The sequence below is a fragment of the Hypanus sabinus genome, chromosome 25 (genome assembly GCF_030144855.1).
Source record: "Hypanus sabinus isolate sHypSab1 chromosome 25, sHypSab1.hap1, whole genome shotgun sequence".
In the NCBI taxonomy this organism is placed as follows: Eukaryota; Metazoa; Chordata; class Chondrichthyes; order Myliobatiformes; family Dasyatidae; genus Hypanus; species Hypanus sabinus.
Genome location: NC_082730.1, coordinates 8,628,899 through 8,645,551, shown reverse-complemented (window position 1 = coordinate 8,645,551; position 16,653 = coordinate 8,628,899). Strand labels below are relative to the sequence as shown.

The window sequence follows — 16,653 nt, the reverse complement described above, 5'->3', positions numbered from 1 at the left end:
ACTAAAGTGTGGAAATATATCTGCATCCCTGAAGTCTTTATGAGTTTGCAACTTTTGTAAAATGCTTTTATAATATAAAAGCAAGGAGACAATGCTGAGCCTTTATAAAACACTAGTCAGGCCACATGGAGTATTGTCAACAGTTCTGAGCCCCATATCTCAGAAAGGATGAGTTGTCATTGGAAAGAGTCCAGAGGAGGTTTACACGGATGATTCCAGAAATAAAAGGGTTAATATATGAAGAGCTTTTCACATCTTTGGGCCTGTACTCACTGGAATTTGGAAGAATGTGCGGGGAAATCTCATTGAAACCTACTGAATGTTGGAAGGACTAAATAGGGTGGATGTGGAGAGGATGTTTCCTATGGTGGGGGTATTCAGAACTAGAGGGTACAGCCTCAAAATTGAGGAGTGACCCTTTACAGCAGAGGTAAGGAGGAATTTTTGTTAGTCACAAAGTAATGAATTCATAGAATGCTCTGCCAGAGATTGTGGCGGAGGGCAAGACAGTAGGTATAATCAAGGTGGAAGCTGATAGTTTCCTAATCGGTCAGGACATCAAAGGATATGGTGGGAAAGCAAGTATAAGGGGTTGAGTGGGATCAGGGATCAGCCATGATGGAATGGCAGAGCAGACTCAATGAGCTGAATGGCCTAACTCTACTCCTACGAACTGGGAACAACGTGGAACCTACGAAATCCTAAGGTGCTTTGTTGGTTTAGATAGAAAGCGTACAAGTCTCTGTGTGTTTTATGATAGGAAGCTGCCTTTTGACAGATTTGTTTTATGTCTGGGGGGGGGGGTTGTTTTGACAACAGAGGTAAACAGGATAGAACTTCTAAAGAACAAATGTGAGAATGAGAGAAGGACAAAGATAACAGAGGAATGTTATTGAATGGAGCAACCTAATTATTGTTCTCTGTGGGGAAAAAAGTATAAAAGTCCTTTGGTTGAAACATAAGATCAAAGCTATTTTCTAGGTGATACTTAGCTGGAAAATACAACTTCCCTTGCAAGTAAAATAATAAATGCACTAATAATGTGATCCAGCCTGAATTTGATGTAGTTTGTTACTTTATAGTAGATGACCTAGCTGAACGGTACATGACAAAACCACACTGACCACAGATGGCCAGCACAGTAACTGTCCCATTCCCTTACACTACAACTCCAGCTGAAACTCCAACTCGAAACACACTACCATAAAAAATAGAGCTTAAATGCATAGTTTGTAGTCCTTGCAAATAACAAATTGATATTGTCACACAGAAAGTCATTTTACTCCCAATTAAAGCAACTATGTGCAGTCCATTGCTGCCCCCAACTTACCAACAAAGTATTAATGAGGCCAAAATTCTTAACTGTTTCAGGTCTCCCAAATGTTTTAATAGACAGACCCTGCAGACAGCTGTGCACACAGCTCAGCACATCATGGAAACCAGTCTCCCCTCCATGGACTCTGTAAGCACTTCCTGGTACCTTGGTAAAACAGTGAGTGCAGTCAAGACCCCACCCATCCAGGGCATTTTCTCCTCTCACCCCTGCATTGGACAGAAGATACAAAAGCCTGAAAGCTCAAGAACAGCATCTATCGCACTGCCCTAAGACTACTGAATGGTCCCATTGTACAATAAAATGAACTCTTGACTGCACAACCGACCATGGTATAACTTTGCACCTTACTGTCTCTACTGCACTTTCTCTACAACTATAATGCTGTATTCTACACTGTTATTGTTACATCTCAATGCACTGCTGTAATGAAATTACCTACATGAATCTTGTGGAAAAGTTTTTCACTGTACCTTGCTACATCTAACAATAAAAAAATTTATAAATTATTTCCAGAGTAGCTCATTGACTGCACTACATTAAGGTAAGCACAAAGCCATAATAATTCATACCTAGTTTCCTTGCTAAGCACAGTTGGCCAATGAGCTGTCAGACTGACATCACATCAACAGTTCACTGTGCCAGGCATGTTTAACGACACATCATTGTATAATACCTCACCGCACTGTATATAGATATATCACACTGTAAACATACTCACCCATGTCAGATTGCCAATCAACAGACTCCTTTCAAGAAGTGGAACAGCAACCTTACCCAGAACGGAAGGTTTGGATGGAGTTGTGCTAGCCGGAGCTTCAGTCATTGAAGCAATTGCCTCACTTGATGAGCACTCTGGCAGGAGATTACAATTGTCCTTTTTAGGGTTAAATCCATTGTCTAAAGGTACGCCTATTATATCATCAATTAAATCATCATAGAGATCCATCTGGTTCTGATTTTCATTTTCTGGCTGTGGGGAACAAAAGGTACAAAGATGAACACCACATTTTCTCAGCAAAGAACTGAACAACATGCCCATGTTTGGAACGTTCGATCTTAGAAGGGCCCCCATTGTTTCAACACCATTGTTGTTTTTATACAAAGCTCTGCTCCATTCCACTACGTCATCCAGTGACATCATCAGTGATGAATATGCCATGGTATTTAATATTCCCCAATGCGTCCAGTTCTGCTCACCCCACTATTGGAATGATGCTGAGGCTTTGAAGAGGGTGCAGAAGAGGTTGCTGCTGCCTGGTTTAGAAAGCATGTACTTCATAGGGATGCAGTTCTGGTCACAATGCCACTAAACAGAGTGCAGAAGGTTGCTGTCTTCCAGGGGAGGCTTAGTTATCATGGTGTAAACAGTTAAATACTCAATTCCCTTAAAGAGAATTCAGTATCCAAGGGAACTATTTAATTTGGCTGTAGGAAGATAGAGAGATAAAGAGTGGGAAGTTGTAAACCACAGCCTGATATTTTGTGGTAATATTTTCTTTTCCTGTGTTGTGTGTGATATATGTATTGTGGGTTCCCCATGAGGAATGCTGTTTGATTTGGTTTTATATATGTACAGTCAGAAAGCAATAAACATGAACTTGGAAGAGTCATACAGAGAGAAAAATTGTATTAATCTAAAAGCACATTTAGAATGGATGGGATAAGCAGCCTCCCGTTTCTTAAAAAAAAGTCTGTTGAACAAAATTCAAACTATTTGCAGAATCTCCAGATGAATGTTCTGTTTTATTTCATGGCATTACTTTATATTCTCTCAGCTTTTGGGATTTCTACAAGTATGTTGACATCTGTGACTTGATTCAGATTCACTTATTGCTGGGACAGCTCTGTTAGGAAGTTTGTGAACCCTGTAGAATTGTCTCTATTTCATACATATGACCTAAAATGTGATCAGATCTTCATGTATCCTAAACTAGATAAAGAGAACCCAATTAAATAAATAACACAAAAAAACATTATACTTGTTCACTTATTTATGGAGAAAAATGATCTGTTGGAAAAAGATCTGTTGGAAGATCTGTTGGAAACCTTTGCTTTCAGTAACTGGTGCAAATCCCCCCACCCCTGTACAGCAACCAAACGTTTCCAATAACTGTTGATCAGTCCTGCACATCAGCTTGGAGGAGTTTCAGGTCATTCCACCTGACAAAACTGCTTCAATTCTGGGATGTTGGTGGGCGTCCTTCCACAGCATTTCTATAAGATCAAGGTCAGGACTTTGACTTAGCCATTCCAAAATACAAATTTTCTTCTTTTTAAACCACAATGCTGTTGATTTACTCTTGTCCTTTGGATTATTGTCTTGTTGCATTTTCCAACTTCTATTAACGGTGACAGACTGCTACCAACTTTCCCCTGTAAAATGTCTTGAAACTCTTTTGAATTCATTGTCCCCTCAACAACTGCAAGCTGTCTGGGCCCTGAAGCAGCAAAGCAGTCCTAGACAACCGGGCTTCACAGTTGTGATGATGTTTTGGGGAGCAGTGCCCCTTTTCCTCCAAACATAGCAATGTGTATTTCTGCCAAAAAGATGGCCAGCACAAGAAGGCACAGTTTTAAGGTGCTTTGAAGTAGATACAGAGATGTCAGGAGTAAGTTTTCTTACACAGAGAGCAGTGAGTGCCTGGAATGGGCTGCCAGTGACAGTGGTGGAGGCGGATATGATAGGATCTTTAAGAGACTCCTGGATAGGTACATAGAGCTCAGAAAAATAGAGGGCTATTTGGTAACCCGAGGTAATTTATAAGGCAGGGACATGTTCAGCACAGCTTTGTGGGCCGAAGGGCCTGTATTGTGCTGTAGGTTCTCTATGTTTGTCTCATTTGTCCATAGAATATTGTCCCAAAAGTTTTATAGAACATCCAGGTGGCCTTTTGCAAACTTGAGACATAGAGCAATTTTTTTTTTTTGGTGAGCAGTGGTTTCCTTCCATGAACACCATTCTTGTTCAGGGTTTTTCTTATAGTGGACACATGAACAGCTCTACAGACTTCTGCAGGTCTTTTGCAGTTACCCTTGCGTTCTTCTTCACATCCTCCAGCTTTGCACATTGTGCCCTTGGTGTGATCTTTGCAGGATGCCCACTCCAACAGAGCATAACTGAGTTTTCTGCATTTGCAGACAATTTCTCTGACTGTGGACTGAAGACTCAGGACTTTAGAAATGCTTTTGTAGCTTTTTCCAGCTTTGTGCACCTCTATAATTCTTCTAAGCTCCTCTGAACGTTGTTTCAATACAGGCATGGTGCACATAAACAGATCTTTCTTGAGAAGAGCAGGTTCTATCCGTAACCTGACTTCGTATGCCTTTTTTATAGGGCAGGGCACCTTTACAACCCACAGCTCCAAGCTCGTCTCATTAATTGGAGCACCCGACTCCAAACAGCTTTTGTAGAAGGCATTACCCCAGAGGCTCACATATTTTTTCTAACAAATACACGTAATATTGGAATATGCTACAATATGCATGGCATTCACTATTTCCCACGGCATACAGTTCTGCTCGCCCCGCTATTGGAACGATGGTGAGGCTTAGGAGAAGGTGCAGAAGAGGTTCATCAGGGTGCTGCCTGGTTTAGAGGGCATGTCCTATCACAAGAGGCTGGATAAACTTGGGTTGTTTTCTCTAGAGCATCGGAGGCTGAGGGGAGAGAGGCTTACAAGATTATGTCAGGCATAGATGGAGTCTGTTTCCCAGGGTTGAAACCTCTAGTACCAGAGGACATGCAATGAAGGTGAGATGGGGTAGGTTCAAGGGCAATGTGAGGGGCAAGTTTTTTTTACTCTGAGAGTCATTGATGCCTGGAATGCACTCCCCAGTATGATGGTAGAGGAAAATACATTATAAGCATTCAAGAGACATTTGGATAGGCACGTGGTTATAACAAGGATAGAGGGATAAGGACATGGTGTAGGTGGGGGATAAGTGTTTTGGTGTTTTTGATTTGCTTTTTAGCTGGTTCAGCACAACACTGTAGGCTGAATGGCCTTTCCCTGTGCTGTATTATGCTCTATGTCATAAATATTAAATAGACATACATCAATACATCTAATTATCATTGATTAATAAACAAGTATGTTTTTGTGTTAAGAATGTGAAGAGGGTAAGGGGTACGTGTAGAAACCCCTAAAGAGATCGAAGGGGGACATTTCAAGGCAGAAAAGGGATTGGGGTTTCCCCAAAAGGCCCCACCCTTGGAAGATCCTCCTCGGGGTTTATAAGTGATAACTATTTCCAAAACGTGCACGAACGGCTGTATGGCACTACAACCATCATTTGCCATCCCCACCCCGCCAGTGTCTTCTCGCTCTTTACCATTTTCCCACACCGAGATCGTGCCGATCAACCCTTCCGATGTGCCCCCGCCAGCAAAACCTTGCCTGAGGGAAAGAGGGTGGAACTCACCTATGACTCTTCCACGGCCCCTGTCGCGGACTGCCTATTTCCCCCATCCATCAGTAAGCGGTCAAATCATGGACTCCTTCCGCGAATGAGAAAAGATCTCTGGTGGGAGGGGAATCCCAAGCCCCCGAAGGGTGACCGAGTATATGAGAACTGCTACTTCGGAACAGGGTGGGGATGTTCAGACGTGTATGTCTTGAATGACGTCACCTGCCTCTCCAAGCCCTGTAGGAAAAGGGAGTGTCACCCCACCAAGGACCCCTTAAGGATCTCTTGCTCTTGCCATGAGACAAAGTGCCAGTCCCTGGTCCAGGGGGTGCAACTTCTTTGTGGGGATGGGAACCGCACCCACCTCCGGGTCAATGATCATGTATTCCCACTACCTGACTATCGCAGGGGTACCAAAAGAGTGTACCCCTCTGCTGGTGTGGAAGAGTGGAGCAACGACAAAAACCTAAAGGGTAAAGGTTGCACTGAGACCATGTAAACCCTTCCAAAGTATTTTTTTCTTCTATAACGGCATTACTACCAACTTCTTGGAGTACCCTTACCCTTCCTCGGTGGCCTATGGCACCTTCCTCCCCACCGTGATCCCTTGCCCTGGGACTTGGGGTCCCCCCATCCTGCCCGTCTGGGAGGTACAAGAGAGAGGTCTCCCAAGAATTTTGTGCGGATTACCAAGTCCTGACTACCCTCACCGCAGGTCAGGTGGCCGGATACGGGGCAGCTGGCTTTTTCTCTTTGGGGGCATCAGGAGCCACTATGGCGACCCACAATTGGAACTATCTGGCCTGTGGTCTCATGAGCCTTGGGAACACCACCAGGGGAGCATTAAGACTCATAACTGACAGCCTTAACCAACTGCGGCTCTTCTCTATGCAAAACCGCTATGCACTTGATTACCTCCTCACCAGGGAGGGTGGGCTCTGTGCTATCGTAAAGGACAAATGCATAATGGGGCTAGACGATGCCACTGCCAACATAACACGGTATATGAACAAAATAGATGAACAGTTAGAATCCATCGAGGAAGGAACAGGTATGGGCAGGATGGGGGGACTGGTTGATCAATGGGGCTATTTACGCATTGACAGCTATTATAGGGATTTTTGTCTGTATCGCCATTGTCCAATGTGTCCTGAACCGCATGATGGCCTCATTAGGGGACCTGCTGCCGGCTAAGCCACTGATGGTAGTACGAGCAACCGTCGAGGCCACCGAACTCCTCGAACCTGCACCAAAGGATTTTCACGATATTGATGAGTGATCATTTCATGATCACAGGAGGGAATGAGAATGTGAAGAGGGTAAGCGGTACGTGTAGAGGGGGTGGGCGAGGGGTAAATGTAGCAAACTATGTAGACAGGACCAGGGAGAGGATACATCATTGTGGAAGTGTAGTAGGACAGGGAAGAGATAGCTAAAGTAAGATTCCAGATAACATGTGGCAACCACAAAGAAGAGGAACCTTGCGACCACAAGACAATGTGTTCTGCAAAGTATTTTCAGCTATATATACCTACTTCGAGTGTTTTGCTTGCGTCCATACCTATTCCAAGTATTACTCTTGCGTCTACGCTTATTCCGAGTATTTTGCATGCTTAGCTATGCAATAGCCAATCAATTGATGAATTTGAATCGGTAACCATATTTGCGAAAGTAGTACCCTGCTTTTGGGTATAAGTATGACCTTTGTAAACCAACAAATTGGGAGTTGGCTACCTTACGCCTGATGTGCGTGGGGCTGCAAACTCCCCTCTGAATAAAAACCATTTCAGAGGTAATTTTGTGTCTCTGGTGTTTTTCCTCAACTGAGCAGGTTAATAATTTCAGGTTGACAGTGTTATTGGGTTCTCTCTATCTAGTTTTAGGACTTTCTTGAAGATCTGATAACATTTTACATCATATTTATGCAGAAATAGAGAAATTTCTACAGGGCTAACAGAATTTCTAGCACCACTATAGATCGAAACATACATATCATTTGCATTAAAAACAAAAATGTGTCACATGTGTTACCGATACAATGTAAGGATGTACTGGGGGCAGCCCACAAGTGTTGCCACACGTTCCAGCTCCAACAAAGCACACCCATAATGCTCAGCAGAACAGGACAAACGGAACGAAAAAAGGGCAAAACAAGACCTTTCCTCCCCCACCCAATCTCACAGACAGGGCTCTAACCCCAGGACAAGTCTCCAGAGTTCTTGGACTTTGGGCTCTCGGACTGATTTGTTCTCTTCACCAAACTTTGTCAACAATGCTCACTTTGAAACTATACCCATCACACACCAGCTCGTCTCCCCAAATCCATCTGTGCATCATCCTCACCAGGTCCCACCATGTCAGACCTTGTGTCACCCTCCCCCCTTACCTCTTCACACCAGCTATCTCCCTTCTACATTCTCAGTCTGAATGGACCAACACCCCCCCCCCCCCCCCGCCTCCAAAGCCTGGCTGACCCCAAAGTTTATAATCTTGCTCCAGATTACAGCATCTGCAGTCACTCACATCTCTTTAGGAGTTTGTGAGCGAAGAACTGGTATGATATCTAAAACTTTGACAAACTTCTATAGATGTGTGGTGGAGAGTGCAGCCTGGTATGGAAATACCAATGCCCTTGAAAAGAAAATGATACAAAAGTACAGTCCGTCCTCCTTATCCGCGGAGGATTGGTTCCAGGACCCCCCCGCGGATACCAAAATTCGCGGATGCTCAAGTCCCTTATTTAACATGTATCAGTGCGGTGGTCTTTAGACCCAGTGGAACCGGACCTTATTTAACGTGTCTCCGTGCACTGGACATTGTGAAAGGCACTGACCCGATGAAAGCTACAGTTATTACTAAGCAATGCAGTCGTTAAATTACTGAAATACATATGTTTCTTAAGTGTTTTATATGCATAGAAAGGTAAAATATGTACTATATACTGAGAAAAATGTTTGACTAACTGACACTAAGTAATACCGGATGTACCTGTTCCAACTTCAAATCCGACTAAAAGACAGACTCAGGAAAGGAACTCATTCATAACCCGGGGACTGCCTGTACTTTTAAGTCATTTCTAGATTACTTATAATACCTAATACAATGTAAATTGTTGTTATACTGTATTGTTTACAGAATAATGACAAGAAAAAATAGTCTGTACATGCTCAAGCAATGAGTGCTGGAGAGAGAACTTCCGGGTTTTCCCGATCTGCGGTTGGTTGAATCCGCGGATAAGGAGGGCCAACTGTAATGGATACAGGCTAATCCATCACGGGCAAAGCCCTCCCCACTAATGAGAACATTAGACATGTTGTCACAGGAAAGCATCATCCATCATCAAGGACTCCAACCACACAGGTCATGCTCTCTTCTTTTTGCCGCCATCAGGAAGGTGGTACAGGAGCCTCAAGACTCACACCACCAGGTTCAGGAACAGTTATTACCCCTCAAACACTAGGCTCTTGAACCAAAGGGGATAACTTCACTCACCCCCGTCACTGAAGTGCTCCCACAACCCAAGGACTTGCTTCATTTCATGTTCTTGATATTTACTATTTATTTATAATTATTTCTTTATTTTTGTATTTGCAGTTTGTTGCCTTTTGCACCATGATTAAATCATTGATTCTATTATGGTTATTATTCTCTTATGGATTTTTTGAGAATGCCTGTAAGAAAATAGATCTCTTTTCTTTTTCAATCTTTTTATTAAGTTTCATATATAAAAAAATAACATAACGTAGTATTGAGTAGGTTATAAATACACTAGGCTTGAAGTTAAATTAGTAATAAGATATCAATATCTTATTGTGATATCAGCAAGGAACATCATAAATAATCAATCAAACCTGTATTAATTGTATATAAAAAAGGATAACCACAAAAAGAGAGAAAAAAAATACAAAAAAAATGTATATTGAAATAAAACAATAAACCTAAACTAACATGGGCAATAATAATAGTTTATATATACATGATAGTGTCAAGAACTCCGGAACTCCATACCAGAACAAGGATAAAAAGAGAAAAGGTCCGGAAGAGGTCAAATTAACATATGAAAATGTCGAATAAACGGTCCCCAAGTTTCTTCAAATTTAATTAATGGGTCAAAAATAGTACTTCTAATTTTTTCTAAGCTCAAACAAGAAACAGTTTGAGAGAACCACTGAAACGTGGTAGGAGGATTTACTTCTTTCCAATTTTGTAATATAGACCTTCTAGCCATTAGGGTTGCAAAGGCGATCATTCGTCTAATTGGAGGGGAAAATCGACTACCATCCTCATTTGGTATACCAAAAATTGCAGTGATAAAATGGGGTTGTAAAGAAAATAGATCTCATGGTTGTAAATGGTGACATATATGTACTTAGATAATAAATGGACTTTGAACTTTGGACTTCTCTATGATTGGATGACCAACACAAGATGTGATTATTTCAATATCAATTATATTAATTGATGGCCAAAGACATAGAACAAAGAAGAGAAACAGGCCATTTGGCCTACAACATTGTGCCAAACCAGATAAAAAGCAAATCAAAACACACAAACATAAATCTCTCCTACCTACACAATATCCGTCCATCTTCCTCACATCCATGTGTCTATCCAAACATTTCTTAAAAGCCTCCAATGTATTTGCCTCTACCACCACACCAGGCAGCTCATTCCAAGCATCCACCACTGTCTGAGTAAAAAAATTTGCCTTTCATATCCCCACTGAACCTACCCCATCTCATCTTTAATGTATGTCCTCTTGAACTAGACATCTCTACCCTGGGAAAAAAATACTCCCTGTCTACTCCATCTATGCCTCTCAATCTTATAAACCTCTATCAGGTCTCTCCTCAGCCTCCGTCACTTCAGAGAAAACAACTCAAGTCTGTCCAGAGTCTTGTGATAACACATTCCCTCTAAAACAGGCAGTATCCTGGTACATCTCTGAACTTTCTCCAAGGCCGCAACATCCTTCCTATAGTGGGGCAACCAGAACGGAAGGCAATACTCCATATGTGGCCTGCCCAGTTTTATGAAGTTGGAACATAACCTCCTGACTTTTGAATTCAATGCCTCAACTAATAAAAGCAAGCATTCCATAAGTCTTCTTAACCATCTTATCGACTTGTGTAGGCCCTTAAACTACACAACATAAGAGACTCCAAGGGGCAGCTTTTTCCACACAGCGGGCTGTGGGTAGGTGGAACAAATTGCCAAAGCAAGTGGCAGAGGTGGGTACAATTAGAGGTTAGCTTTACTTGTCACATGTATATAGAAACACACAGTGAAATCCGTTGTTTGCATCAAATCAAATCAGCAAGGACTATGCTGGGGGTAGCACCAGAATGTCCCCATGCTTCTGTGCCAAGAGTATTCCTACAATTTATCAACCCTTTGTCTCCGGGATGTAGGAGGAAACCAGAGCATCCAGTGGAAACCCATGGGGAGAACACACCAACTCCTTACAGACCCCAGTGGGAATCAAACCATGATCAGTGCTCACTGAGTCTGTGAAGTGTTTGCACTAACCGCTACACTACCGTACAGCTACATAGATATGCAAAGATCGAGACCAAACACAAGCAGGTGAGACTAACTAGACTAGGCACCTAGATCAGTGTGGCGAGTTGGGCCAAAACACTGTGTTGTACAAGTCTTTGACTTTACAATTAAGTATGGACTAAAATCTCTCCACTATCTACCATCTCTAACTGTTTAACTGCCAGCTAATCTCAGAAACAGCTTTCTGATTTTGAGATGTTTTCCTTGGAACAGAGCAGTTCTGAAATATGAACTCTGTTTTCCCCATGTCACCTGCCTTGCAAAGTGCTTCCAAGAACAGTATTACACTGCTGAGCTCCCAAACATAACCTTCATATCTCAGTGGAATTACTGCTTATTTACAATTTAAAGTGGCAGATGCAGCAGTACAGAGCAGAAACACTTAAAAGAGAAACTGAAACCCACACAGTGGAGGATTGCTTAATAGAATATTAAGAGAGCTAGAGAGCAGGCCATTCTAGATTGGGTACTGAGCAATGAGGAAGGGTTAGGTAGCAATCTTGTTGTGTGAGGCCCCTTGAGTAAGAGTGATCATAATATGGTGGAATTCTTTATTAAGATGGAGAGTGACATAATTAATTCAGAAACAAAGATTCTGAACTTTGAAGGTATGAGACGTGAATTAGCTAAGATAGACTGGCAAATGATACTTAAAGGGTTGACGGTGGATATGCAATGGCAAGCATTTAAAGATCACATGGATGAACTACAACAATTGTTCATCCCAGTTTGGCAAAAGAATAAACCAGGCAAGGTAGTGCACCCATGGCTGACAAGGGAAATTAAGGGATAGTATCAAGTCCAAAGAAGAAACATATAAATTAGCAAAAAAAGGTGGCACACCTGAGGACTGGGAGAAATTCAGAGACCAGCAGAGGAGGACAAAGGGCTTAATTAGGAAAGGGAAAAAAGATTATGAGAGAAAGCTGGCAGGGAACATAAAAACTGACTGTAAAAGCTTTTATAGATATGTGAAAAGAAAAAGGTTGGTCAAGACAAATGTAGGTCCTTTACAGTCAGAAACAGGTGAATTGATCATAGGGAACAAAGACAAGGCAGACCAATTGAATAACTACTTTGGTTCTGTCTTCACTAAGGAGGACATAAATAACCTTCCAGAAATAGTAAGGGACTGAGGGTCTAGTGAGATGGAGGAACTGAGGGAAATACATGTTAGTAGGGAAGTGGTGTTAGGTAAATTGAAGGGATTAAAGGCAGATAAATCCCCAGGGCCAGATGGTCTGCATCCCAGAGTGCTTAAGGAAGTAGCCCAAGAAATAGTGGATGCATTTGTGATAATTTTTCAAAACTCCTTAGATTCTGGATTAGTTCCTGAGTGGGGTGGCTAATGTAACCCCACTTTTTAAAAAAAAGGGAGAGAGAAACCGGGGAATTATAGACCGGTTAGTCTGACATCGGTGGTGGGGGAAAATGCTAGAGTTGGTTATCAAAGATATGATAACAGCACATTTGGAAAGAGGTGAAATCATTGGACAAAGTCAGCATGGATTTGTGAAAGGAAAATCATGTCTGATGAATCTTATAGAATTTTTTGAAGATATAACTAGTAGAGTGGATAGGGGAGAGCCAGTGGATGTGGTATATTTAGATTTTCAAAAGGCATTTGACAAAGTCCCACACAGGAGATTAGTGTACAAACTTAAAGCACACGGTATTGGGGGTATGGTATTGATGCAGATAGAGAATTGGTTAGCAGACAGGAAGCAATGAGTGGCAGTAAACGGGACCTTTTCAGAATGGTAGGCAGTAACTAGTGGTGTACCATAAGGCTCAGTGCTGGGACGCCAGTTGTTTATAATATATATTAATGATTTAGACGAAGCTGGGCGGCGGTATTAGCTGTGAGGAGGATGAAATTTAATGTGGATAAATGTGAGGTTATCCACGTTGGTTGCAAGAACAGGGAAACAGATTATTATCTGAACAGTGACCAGTTAGGAAAAGGGGAGATGCAATAAGACCTGGGTGTCATTGTACACCAGTCATTGAAGGTGGGTATGCAGGGTCAACAGGTGGTGAAAAAGGCAAATGGTATGTTGGCATTCATAGCAAAAGGATTTGGGTACAGGAGCAGGGAGGGTCTACTACAGTTGTACAAGGCCTTGGTGAGACTGCACCAAGAATATTGTGTGCAGTTTTGGTCCCCTAATCCGAGGAAAGACATTCTTGCCATAGAGGGAGTACAGAGAAGGTTCACCAGGTTGATTCCTGGAATGGCAGGACTTTCATATGAAGAAAGACTGGATCGACTAGGCTTATACTCACTGGAATTTAGAAGATTGAGGGGGGGATCTTATTGAAACGTACAAAATTCTAAAGGGATTGGACAGGCTAGATGCAGGAAGATTGTTTCCAATGTTGGGGAAGTCCAGAACGGGGGATTACAGTTTAAGGATAAAGGGGAAGCCTTTTAGTACCGAGATGAGGAAAAACTTCTTCACATAGAGAGTGGTGAATCTGTGGAATTTTCTGCCACAGGAAACAGTTCAGGCCAGTTCATTGGCTATATTTAAGAGCAAGTTAGATATGGCCCTTGTGGCTAAAGGGATCAGGGAGTATGGAGAGAAAGCAGGTACAGGGTTCTGAGTTGGATGATCAGCCATGATCATACTGAATGGTGGTGCAGGCTGGAAGGGCCAAATGGCCTACTCCTGCACCTATTTTCTATGTCTCTCTGTAATATGGTCTGTGTTGGTTATTTGGTCAGATTAGACTACATCACAATAGGAGCAGAATTAGACCAATTGGTCATCAAGTCTGCTCCATGGCTGATTTATTATCCCTCACAACCCCATTCTCCAGCCTTCTCCCCGTATCCTTTGACACCCTTATTAATCAGGAACCTACCAACCTCCACTTTAAATATACCCAATAATTTGGCCTCCACAGCTATCAATGGCAATGAATTCTACAGATTCACCAACCTCCAGGTAAATAAATTCCTCCTTAGCTCTGTTCTAAATGAATGTTCCTCTATTTGGAGGTTATGCCCTCTGGTCCAAGATACCCCCACTAGAGGAAACATCCTCTCCACATCCACTTTATCCAGACTTTTCAATATTTATTAGGTTTCAATGAGGTCCCCCTGACTCTTCTGAACTCCAGTGAGTACAGGTCCAAAGCTATCAAATGTTCCTCATAGGTTAACCTTTTAATTTCTTGGATCATTCTGGTAAACCTCTCAGGACCCTCTCCAATGCCAACACATCCCATCTTAGATAAGGAGACTAAAACTACTCACAATACTCCAATGCCTTATAAAGGCTCAGAAATACATTCTTGCTTTTGTATTCTATTCCTCCCAAAATTAAGGCTCATCAAGAGAGTATCTCTGTGATACTGTTTACAAAGAACAGTGGATATGCTTCCGGAGAGAAATCTCAGTCTGTGTATCAACAAACCCCTCCTACCACACCACCTATAGCATCATGTAGCTTGGAAACTAACCCTTCCCACCCCACACCTGATACAAATTGTTCCTCCCCCTCCCGTATATACTCCGAACCTCCGCGGTTGGACCAGCCGATTCCACTCCCGCACCTACCCCGAGCAGCCGACCTCTTAGGTTATAGTCTTCAAATACCAACCTCCGAACCCCTATCACCCAGTTATGCTTACGTTCCCCCCACCGAATATACTCTCCTCCCCCAGATAGGCAACCGCGCCCACTCTACGAGGGTCCCCACCCCCACCCGACCTCCGGGTTGTTCACCCGCCCCCTGCTACATCCTCCGAAGCCCCATCGCAATTTTACCATCAACCCCGGTTCGTGACCCCGCCTCCGGCGGTAATCCCCGCCCCTCGTTACCCGCTTGGAGCCAACGGCGTCCACCCCTCCCCTCCCCTCCTCCACCACCACCACCACCACCCCCCCCCCCCCAGTTCCAGCCCCATCCCTGCTCGAGACCCCTTGCGGCCCCCTTCCCCCGATTTTATCCCCGCCTCCAGTAGCAGACCGGAAACACCGATCTCCAGTTTTGCACCCCGCCCCCTAGTACCCGGGCAGCCCCCCATCCCTAAGCACTTACCCCGCCCCCCGGTACTTGCTCGGAGCTGCCAGCCCCGGCCGCTCCGGCCTGCAGCAGCCCATGCACCGCCATGTTCGAGTGGACCGCCATTTTAAAACAACCCATGGTGCCAAGCGGGCCGTAGCCGGGTGGCTGGCGCTCTCACTGGTCTGCGCACCCTGTGGCGGCCGGCGGTACTGCAGGCGGGGAGCGGCCGGCATCCTGAAAGGGTTTGTTAAAGTTCATAGATTTCACTGTCTCATTACCGCGTGAAAAGAACACACCCAGCCCCTTATAGCCTAGATTTATTTAACAAATAGAGTTTATTGTCGTGTGCTGCGAGGTTCAGATTCAGAATTACTTATCCACACGTACATAAAACATTCATCTCAGACAATCAACACTGGCGCACCTCAGGGAGGTGTGCTTAGCCCACTGCTCTACACTCCCTATACCCACGAATGCGTGGCTAGGCACAGCTCAAATGCCATCTATAAATTTGCTGACGATGCAACCATTGTTGACAGAACTTTTAAGACGGTGACGAGAGGGTGTACAGGAACAAGGTATCAGAGCAACAACCTTGCACCCAACGTCAGTAAGACCAAAGAGCTGATTGTGAACTTCCAAAACGGTAAGACTAGGGAACACACACCAGTCTTCATGGAGAGATCAGAAGAGGTTAGGGTGAACAATTTCAAGTTCCTGCATGTCAACATCTCTGAGGATCTAACCTCGATGCAGCTATTTAATATATATTATACTTACGGTAATTCACAGTCTCTTTTTCTCAATTACGTATTGTATTGCACTGCTGACACAAAGTCAACAAATTTCACAACATATGCCAGTGGTATTAAACCGGACTCTGATTCTGAAAACACCAGCATAATATGCCCACCATGCTCCGCAGAACACAAGCAACAGCAGCAAAACAAAGCAATACACAGGAAATGCTGGAGGAACTCAGTCAGGCAACACCTATGGAAATTCATCTAGAGTCGACAGTTGGGGCTGAGACCTTTCTTCAGGCCACAGAAGGAAGGGGGAAGATGCCAGAATAAAAAGATGGGGGGGGGGTAAAAAGAAAAAAAATAAAGACAATCCCCTTTGCTCCCTCCCACCCACTCACCCATGCACACAGGCCTCATGACAGTTCACTGATGAGCTTCAAATCTCCAATGGACTCACAGACATCAGGCTTTAGCCTTTGGGCCTCAACATCCAGATTCTCAACTTTGGTCTTCGCCCTTCCAGGTTTAACCTTCGGTATCAACCCCAAGACTCGTCGAAGACAGTCTAGGTACAATGAAAAAATCG

The 16,653-nt window shown here is 43.4% G+C and overlaps 1 protein-coding gene across 2 annotated transcripts in view; it reads right to left on the bottom strand.

Annotated features, from left to right (window-relative positions):
• Positions 1–15,454, bottom strand: part of LOC132380982 (cleavage and polyadenylation specificity factor subunit 7-like) — a 68,658-nt gene extending 53,204 nt beyond the window's left edge. For both annotated transcript variants that reach the window (XM_059950027.1, XM_059950026.1), the window contains exons 1-2: positions 15,355–15,454; positions 2,055–2,306 (exon numbers count right to left, since the gene is read on the bottom strand). In XM_059950027.1, coding sequence (XP_059806010.1) covers positions 2,055–2,306; positions 15,355–15,444 — 342 coding nt within the window. In that variant the 5' untranslated portion in view covers positions 15,445–15,454. The remainder of the gene's footprint in view (positions 1–2,054; positions 2,307–15,354) is intronic.
• Positions 15,455–16,653: the final 1,199 nt, after the last annotated feature.